The sequence below is a fragment of the Diabrotica virgifera genome, chromosome 1 (genome assembly GCF_917563875.1).
Source record: "Diabrotica virgifera virgifera chromosome 1, PGI_DIABVI_V3a".
Lineage (NCBI taxonomy): Eukaryota > Metazoa > Arthropoda > Insecta > Coleoptera > Chrysomelidae > Diabrotica > Diabrotica virgifera.
Window position 1 is genome coordinate 36,209,148 of NC_065443.1, and position 9,590 is coordinate 36,218,737.

The 9,590-nt window shown below is 31.0% G+C and overlaps 1 protein-coding gene across 7 annotated transcripts in view; it reads right to left on the minus strand.

Annotated features, from left to right (window-relative positions):
- LOC114331385 (facilitated trehalose transporter Tret1-like) overlaps positions 1-9,117 on the minus strand; it is a 137,097-nt gene extending 127,980 nt beyond the window's left edge. For 3 of the 7 annotated variants that reach the window (XM_028280960.2, XM_050649172.1, XM_050649034.1), the window contains exon 1: positions 8,866-9,086. In XM_028280960.2, the coding sequence (XP_028136761.2) occupies positions 8,866-8,891 (26 nt within the window). In that variant the 5' untranslated portion in view covers positions 8,892-9,086. Of the gene's footprint in view, positions 1-8,865 lie in introns of all 7 variants that reach the window. The other 4 variants (XM_028280962.2, XM_050649208.1, XM_050649091.1 and 1 more) reach the window with 3 other exon arrangements.
- Positions 9,118-9,590: the final 473 nt, after the last annotated feature.

Consider the following 9,590-nt stretch of genomic DNA (forward strand, 5'->3'; position numbering starts at 1 on the left):
AACGTTTAATGGTCTTGATGTTTCACCTAAATAAAATTGTTCGCATTCACAAGGTATTCTATAAATGCAATTCTTTGTTCTTTCTTGTTCATTGTTAGGTTTAGTTTTAGATAGAATAGAAACGTTAATAAATTAATTTTTTAGTAAAATTGTGGCTTATTTCCCATAAAAAATACGTATTTATATTTTTTATTCATATAAATATAAAATCTAAGACATAAAAATGATTTGATAAACAATGAATCACAAAATTCAAATTACTGCAACTGTAAGCAAACTGATAGAGTAAAAGTCGCACTTTTATAGAAATTTTTCTTTTATTATACATATAATATATACAGAGAGGGGCTAAATTATGGAATAAATTCATTTTCTCTAAAATCGACGACTTTGAAGAAAAATCCCGAAACAGGTCGATTTTTATTTTTAAATTACAATTTTTTTGGCATATATTTTATACTAGTGTCGTCATCCATCTGAGCGTGATGACGTAATCGATGATTTTTTTTAAATGGGAATAGGGGTCATGTGGCACCTCATTTGAAAGGGTGTTCAATTGTCTATTCAGTAATATAAACAATAATGTATTTATTTATACAGGGTGACCAAAATATTAATTTTTGAATTAAATTTATTGACGCAAAAAGAAGAATGTATGTAATTTATTTAACTCAAAATACATTGTACTGCTGTCAGTAAATAAAAAAAAATATTTCACAAATAAACATTTCTTTTCGCTTAAATTAAATCACAAGCGACCTCTTTGCAGTTTTAACATTTAATTTGAGCGAAAATCAATGTTTATTTGCCAAATAAATATTTTTTCAATTTTCTGACAGCGATAGAAAGTATTTTGAGATAAATAAACTGTATACATTCTTCTTTTTTCGTCAATTAATTTAATTCAAAAATTATTTATTTGGTCACCCTGTATAAGTAATGATATTAATGTTTATATTACTGAATGGAGAATTGAACACCCTTTCGAATGGGGTGTCACACGACCCCTATTCCTATTTAAAAAAATCATCGATTACGTCGTCACGCTCTGGTAGATGACGTCACTAATATGAAATATATGCCAAAACATTGTAATTTAAAAATAAAAATCGACTTGTTTCGGGATTTCTCCGCAATCCTCTGTTTTAGAGAAAATTAATTTTTCCATAATTTAGCCCCTCCCTGTATATATTATATATATTCATAACAATTTTTTATCAATTATTATATACATAACATTACTTGGTAGTTGTGCACCTAAAACACGGTAAAAAATTAAATAAATTGTTTTTGTTTGTTTAAATAAATTGGTTATTATAATTTATGAATCAACTGACTCCATACTTGTAAAGTACGCAAAGTACATACAAATTAAAAAGACATTAAAATCCATTCGCTGGTTCCCAAGATACAAAAAACTGTAGGATTTTGAAGTTAATATTTCAATTTTAGGTCGCATGGATTTACATACTTCATTTCTGAAGCTTTATTAACGACTCCCTTGAGAAGCAAATAGAGCCAAAAATTTTTTATGAATACTTCTTGTCTTTAAAAGTGAAAAAGCGCTATTTTCGATCCTTTTTTCTTATAAACAAATTAGCAGTAAATAAAAAAAAAAGTTGCTAACTTTGGCCCTAATTGACCTAGGCTAAATTATTTTTTTTAAAGTTCGTGTAAAAATACCATCTTGTAGAATATGTAAAGAAATGTTTGTACCGGCCATAACAAAAAAGCTATTCAAATTGTTTATAAGGAAAAATTGACGAGACTTTTGCATAATTATTTATTACTAATAAATGCAATTTTTTTTAACTTTTTTTAAACAAGTTTAAAAGTTTAGCTTATGTTCTTTTATTTGACACCTGCAGAATGGTTCTAACATTCTGTTTTTCTGACTTATTTTATTGCAAAAAAAGCTCTCTGGGAAAAACAATTTGAATAAAATAAAAACAATTGAATAAATCGCTTCGAAATTTTTGTCACATATTACGCACTACAGAACCCTTATTTGACGAACATTTCAAAGCTGTTGAAATTGTACTAATTTTTACAATAGTTATTAAAAAATTAATTTTTTTGCAATTTAGACCTTTTTTCTAAATTATATTAGCAATAAATAAGTATATCAATCTGTGTAATACGTGATTTTAAAGCTTTTTCCATGCTCACGAAGATGTTTGTACTAATGTAACCACAAGGTACACTGTTTTCCATTGATTTGAGAAAAAACGAAAAAAATGCCGTTTTTCGACATAAATTGTTTATAAATAACAATGGCCGCCAGATCCTACGCAGGAAATAGTTACAATTTGTTCTCATAGGTATTACCTGTCGATAAAACGCTTCAGTACCCTGGCTGCTCGAGTGTCACGAACAGGGTATATTTTTGCCTTATTACCCTGGCCTAAAATAGTTTAATTGGAATGTACAAAAACATTTGGAGGGTTTAAAGGAACCAAACCCCCATAAAATTTTTATGTAAACATATTAAAAAAGAAGCCGTAACTCGATAAAAACTGCCCTATCGAAAAAATACTGAGATGCAAAAATGTTTTAGAAATTTGAGTTTCACTAATGGTACCACAACAATAATTTTATTGGAACGTACACAAATTTTGGGGGGGGGTTAATGGGAACAAAACCCCCATAAAATTTTTATGGGGTGCACAAATTTCACTATAATTTTTCTTTAAGATGATCCTCCCATAAGAATGCGACATGTCCATTTTCAATAAAAAATCTCTAATAGTTTTCGATATATTCGAAAAAATCGATTTTCGTTTTGTAACTTCAAAGGGTTGTAACTTTTTTATGCGCATATTTTTATTAATGACTGTATTATGACTTGCTACCATACAGTCATGATGTGAACAAGTCAAATACGAGCTCAATGGTACCTAGAGCATGAAACATTGGATATTTTGAACATCCATGTTTAAATTCACATCTTATTTCTATGTTCCTATGACGGATTAATTGTAAAGGGTTTTTACCCAAATATTTTTTACTTTGGTGGTTAGCATGTTAGATTCAAGCAAACACTGATGATGATCGGCCAACCGATTGAAAACTAGTTCTGTTCTGTGATGTAGCCCTGTATAGAGATTTTAACAAATATACCTTTTATAAAGGATTTTATAGTTATTTGTATTAAGGTAAATAGGTTCATTCGAACTATTTTTGGTCCCAGAATATGTGATTTAATTTATGACCTGTATTTTTGTTACATCCTGTATATTTAACAAATTAGGAACCGATCCCGTTGAATTTGTATGAATGTTTATTAGACTAATAATTGATTCCTTATACGGCTTTTCGCTTTGCGACCAAGTTTCGTAGACCGTCTCTAGGGTGTATAGCGAGATATAGTATGTATAGGTCCAAGATACCGAGATAACGTTATTTACCTTTATCGATTCTTAACAATTTAAATAGGTATAGACTCGTACTTTTAAATAGTTAAAGTTTTATAAAGGGACCAACGAGGTAAAATTTAATATTTTAATTTTATTGAATAAATGTAATATTACTCTACATAACATAACAGTAATCATCAGGGCCGCATTTAGGTCAATTGACGACCTAGGTAATTCTCTAGTAGCCGCCATTCAAACATGTACCATTTTTGCAAAAAAAATAGCAAGCAGAATTTTTTATTTAAATAAGATTACACTAAAAATGGATATAAATGGATGTCTATATGTTACAGTTCAAGTTGATTATCCAGTTGGAGTTGACTCCAACTAGTTGGAGTCAACTCTAACGGCTGGTTTCACTAAAAGTTGATTATAAATATAAAATGAAGATTTATATTCAACATTTACTAGTAAAAGTAGACTCCAACTAGGAAAAATATACTCTTCCCAATGCCATTTAGTAAAAGTTGATTCTGGTTCACACAAACAGCCGATTCTAGAAATTACATGTTACTGAATATGTTTAAATTAGTCTAGGCTGTATCGTCGCCCCCGTTAGGTAAATTACTCCGATTCGAATTTTTTGCACAAACTTACTCAAAAAGAGGTCCTAATAACAAATCTACTGGGTGCCAGGCACTACTTGATCGATAAATTGTTTAAACATTTTTTTTTTAGACAAATTCACAAAAATAATTTTTTCACTTCGAACAATTTTTTTTTAGATCAGTTGGGTTAGTCTGAGCAAAAAAAAAGTATTTTGTAATTTTTCTCTAAAATTGATTGTTGTCGAGTTATACGCGATTTAAAATTTGAAAAATGCGAAAATAGCCACTTTCAAGGCTTAATAACTCGGTTAAAATCCATTATTAATTATTATGAAAGTCAGAAAGTGACCAAATCAAAGTTTATAGCCCCCTCTACAAGATCCAGCAGAAATTTTTGTCACTACAGTAGTCTCTCTTTATAACGATTCCCTATATAACGATAATTCCTCTGTAACGATCAAAATACTAAACATTGTTTGGTTCGTCATAAGGACAATGTATTAATTCTTTCTCTATACCGATATCGTTCTCTCTTTATAACGATAACTTTTCAATATTCGATGACCTCACTTTTCAAGAAACAACTGATAACCATTTGCGTTTGGCAATAACTAAGATAACTAAACCGTAAGAATTTTATCAATTAAAGATAAACCTAATTGAAACACAGGGAATAACTGAAAAAGCTCTTGCTAGGTGTAACTTGATAAAAAGTGATTAGTGAGTGATTCATTTTGTGGCTCCGATTTAGCAAAAATTTGGTGGTTCAAATTTCAATCCGATAAGCAGAAAGTTGAGTAATACACGCTTTTATCGTCCGGGCGGTGTGCCTTAACTGTTTTCACACAGATGTTGTCCTCTATTGACTATTGACGATGTCTAAGTTTCAATTTCGGTTGTATCTCGGTCTGTGAACAGTCAGGATGTTTTCTTAAAAGCGTAGAGTACTCTCGGTTAAAGAAAAGTTATCGATAACTCGGGCAATAGAGAAAATTAACACAAGTTATTTAGTACAGTATGATTACTATTACAATAACGATTTTCTTCTCTCTCTCTCTCTCTCTCTCTCTCTCTCTCTCTCTCTCTCTCTCTCTCTCTCTCTCTCTCTCTCTCTCTCTGTATAACGATCTCTCCTTATAACGATGAAAATTCCCGGTTCCTTGCATATCGTTATAGAGAGAGAGGACTGTATTTTATTACTTATCTTTATCTTTAATTGTTAACAATGAGCGCTAAGTGCGTATTAGGCGGCCGTCAATGGTGAGTGCTAAAGAGATACACCATTCCGGCCGTCCAATGGTGAATCTCACTCGCATTCGCATTGACGGCCGCCTCAATACACGATTAGCGCTCATTGTTGATAATTAAAAATAATATCTTATTAATGAAATAATGACAAAAATTTCTTCAGGATCTTATAGAGGTTGCTTTCATTTTTGATTTTTTTAGTTTCTGAGTTTCATAATATATAATGTCGTATGGCATTTTTGCCTTTCGGACAGTTCCGGCTCCAATTACATCTTTAACCCTGTTTCAAGTAACTAGTGTCGATGTACACTAGCCCAGGTGGACCGACGGCTTAACGTGCTCTCCGAGGCACGGTGAGACGGCTCGTGTCATTATTGGAAATGAAAATGGTTTGTCTTTGGCAGGACCGCAAATAATGATATGTACCACCAGTGGTACATGTACCACAGATTGAGAACCGCTGCTTTACAGAATATGAGATAGAGTAGATAAAAATTATTTTTGTGTATTTGGTTAACAAAAATTGGTTAAACAATTTTTCGACCGCGGTACCGCGTGACACCCTGTGTATTTGTTATAAGGATTGTTATATGGATGTATTTCTTTGAGTAAGTTTGTGCAAAAAATCGAATCAGAATAATTTACCTAACGGGGGCGACGTTACAAGCTATACTAATAAGTAGTTGAAACGGTCAAAACAAAGAAACGCACACTCATCAAAAATGCACTTGAGATTCTCGTATAATCAACATTTACTGAATCGATCCAGGAAGAGTCAACTCCAACTAGTAAAAGTTGATTTAAATTTTTAAAATCAACTTTTACTGCTCGTTTCAGTTGGAGTTGACTCCAACTAGAACTGTAACATATATACATATAACAGAAAAAGTTGTCATTCCAGTTCGATCACATCAGATTTCTTTCTTGATTTTTCTTTGGCAAAATCATTTATAATGTCGACAAAAAATCTCATGCAAACTTAAAAATTGAATAATACTGACTCTTTGGCATCAAAATAAACTTACATCTACAATGGTACTTCCAGGTTTCAGTATAAATCAAACCAAATCAAATCTTTAGTTTCTGCCTAATGTGCAAAATACATTTACGTTGAAGTGTTTAATAGCCCGCCGCGGCGCCTTGTATAATACAATATCTAAATTAATGGCTTCTGTCCTTTTTGAATGAATAGTGTTATGAGAATGCAATTTGTTTTCTAGAAATGAATGCCCACTTCAATTCCATTGATGGATGTACTTAAATGCTATTCGATTTTAATTTTTATATAAAAATATTTTTTTGTACAGCATTTTGGCCGCCTTCTCATAATTTGCCGCCTTAAGCAACTGCCTATATTGCCTAATGGATAAAGTGGCCATAGAAATCATATAAAATAGGACGGATACGTTGGATGATATATAAAAAATGGAAGAATAACAAATATTGTCCAAAATAACAACTTCCACTAGGAAGAAAGAAGTAAGACAAAGAAAATATAATATAATGCGCTGGAATAAGTAGTCCTGTCGCCAGGGAGGGTACAACGGCCTCCTGTATTCAGATGGACTTACCCAAGTTTTTATTATGTATTTTGGGCCCGTAGAACACGAATTTTTTGGGTAACAGTTGATCCGGATGTCGATAAGATTGTTATAAACAAAGAAGTTGAGGAATTACATAACAGCGATTTCTCGCAAAACAAAACCTGTTTTTGTATTTTTTGGGCCATTCTAACCAAAAAATGTTTCTACAAGTTTTTTCGTAGGATGCATAGTTTTCGAGATAAACGCGGTTGAAATTTCAAAAAATCTAAAAATTGCAATTTTTGAACCCGAATAACTTTTGATTAACAAATAAAATAGCAATTCTGCTTACCGCATTTAAAAATTCAAGTCAAATTCTATCGGTTTCGAATATATACATTGCTAAAAATTTATGTGTTTATTGCTAAAAAAAGCTATAAACACATAGTGTTTCCCGTGCCTAATACATGCGTTTACATGCATGCTACGTAGAAATAGCCTCGCTTGCACTTGTACCTACTCTACCTACTCGTTCGATTTTAAATGAGAAATCATTGAAAACATAATTCCAGCACTAGGTGTTTATACTTTTGTTTAACAATAAAATAATAAATTTTTAGCAATGCAAATAACTAAAACCGATATATGTACTTTGACTTGAACTTTCAAATGCGGTAAGCAGAATTTCTATTTTATTTTTTAATCAAAAGTTATTCGGGTACAAAAATTGCAATTTTTCGATTTTTTTAAAGTTCCACCGCGTTTATCTCGAAAACTATGCATCCTACGAAAAAATTTGTAGGAACACTTTTTGGTTAGAATGGCCCAAAAAATACAAAAACATGTTTTGTTTTGCGAGAAATCGCTGTTATATAATTCCTCAACTTCTTTGTTTATAACAATCTTATCGACATCCGGATCAACTGTTACCCAAAAAATTCGTGTTCTACGGGTCAAAATACATAAAAAAAACTTGGGTAAGTCCATCTGAATACAGGAGGCCGTTGTACCCCCCCTGGCGACAGGACTAAAGTGTTCCCCCCCTATTAACTTATTTATTTTTAGCACATAAGAACAACGCTCGAACAGATCGATTTTTAAAATAATCATAGTATATTATAGCATCAACGTTTAGAACTTTACGCGATCTCTCTTCAGGTGGCAGTCATAACTTTGATTTTTTTTAATGGGAAATTACATCGTGTGACACCTCATTTAGAAGCTTTTGAAGTGCTGATTACAAAAATGTATAATACTTTAATACTTTTTAAGAGCGTACGCGCAAAATTTCGGTCCAATGCTTTTTAAATGCGTTCATTTTTTTTTTCGAATCCTGAGAAAACTAATGAGTATTTTTGAATAATTTAAACGCAGAATGAAAGATTGCATTATTACTGAGGGCTAAATGTCCCTTAGAATAAACAAAATGTTTCTTTTTAATGATATATTTGAAATTAAAAATCACTCAATTACTCAATTTTTTCTTATTTTTCACTACTATAACTTACTAAAATAAACATTATCGAAGTTTTCATTGACTTTCGGCCCTCGGTAATAATGTAATCTTTCATTCCGCGTTTAAATTTTTAAAAAATATTTATTAGTTTTCTCATGATGAAAAAATGAATGCATTTAAAAAACATTGGACCGAAATTTTGCGGGTACGCTCTTAAAAAGTATTAAAGTATTGTACATTTTTGTAATCAGTATTTCGAAACTTTTAAATGAGGTGTCACATGATGTACTTTCCCATTAAAAAAATCAAAGTTATGACTGTCACATGAAGAGGGATCTCGTAAACTTCGAAAAATTGATGCTAAAACATACTATGAGCATTTTGATTATGTGCTAAAAATAAATATGTTAATAGGGGCGGGGGTAACACTTATTCCAGCGCACTGCATAATGTCCTAAATATAGGAAACGGATAAAACAGCATATCACTTTTAAAAATAAAAAATTGGAAACAGAAAATTGTAATTCTTGAAGAGGTCAAGATAAAACTGTCGAGCCAATTATGACGATGGTTGTTAAAAAAATTTTTTGGTTTTGATTAAATTTTATAAAGCAAAGTGACATATTTCTTAAGATTTGATATTCTATAGTAATTACATATTTAATAAAACTTACGAACGATGATCAAATGTATTACACATATTAATTATTATTGATATCACATTCTCAAACCAGTACACATTTTCTTTCCACAGTAAACATTCAAGGTAACGACACAGAAATGCCAACGATGTGCAGCAATTTACTTGACTTCTTGTCTAATACCTACTAATACATAGAACTTTCTTCACTCTCACAAAACTACTAATTGAAGTCACTGCATCTCAAGCAAGGTTAGCATTAACACTGAGAGATTAATGAGTACGCTGCAAAAAATATTAGCGAATAGATTTTTACTATTTTATTACCAAAACTATATAATAGGTACCTGTTTAGTGTTTGACCTTCATAAATACCCCAGGCTGTGGGTGAAAAATAGGTCGATTTCAGGATATAATTCAGAAATTTTTGAAACCTATCAGGTGTTGTAAAGGACGATGCCAGGAATAACTTATACTAAAATGTAACCAAAAATATTGTGCGCTTTTTTTTATATCGCGATTTTCATTTGTTAAATTTGCAATTTTTAAAGATTTTTAATTTTGCAGCTTAGGATATTGATTTTAGAGAAAAACTTTTTAATATAAAGTTGTAGTAAATTAAAAAACCTACAATTTGAGCTATAGTAAGTTTAATTTCGTTTATTGGTTATTGCAAAACAGCCTGAGAAAGGTCCAAAATGGCCGTTTTTTACAAATGCATTATTTATTGTACAAATCATTTTTTATATTTTTTAAAGC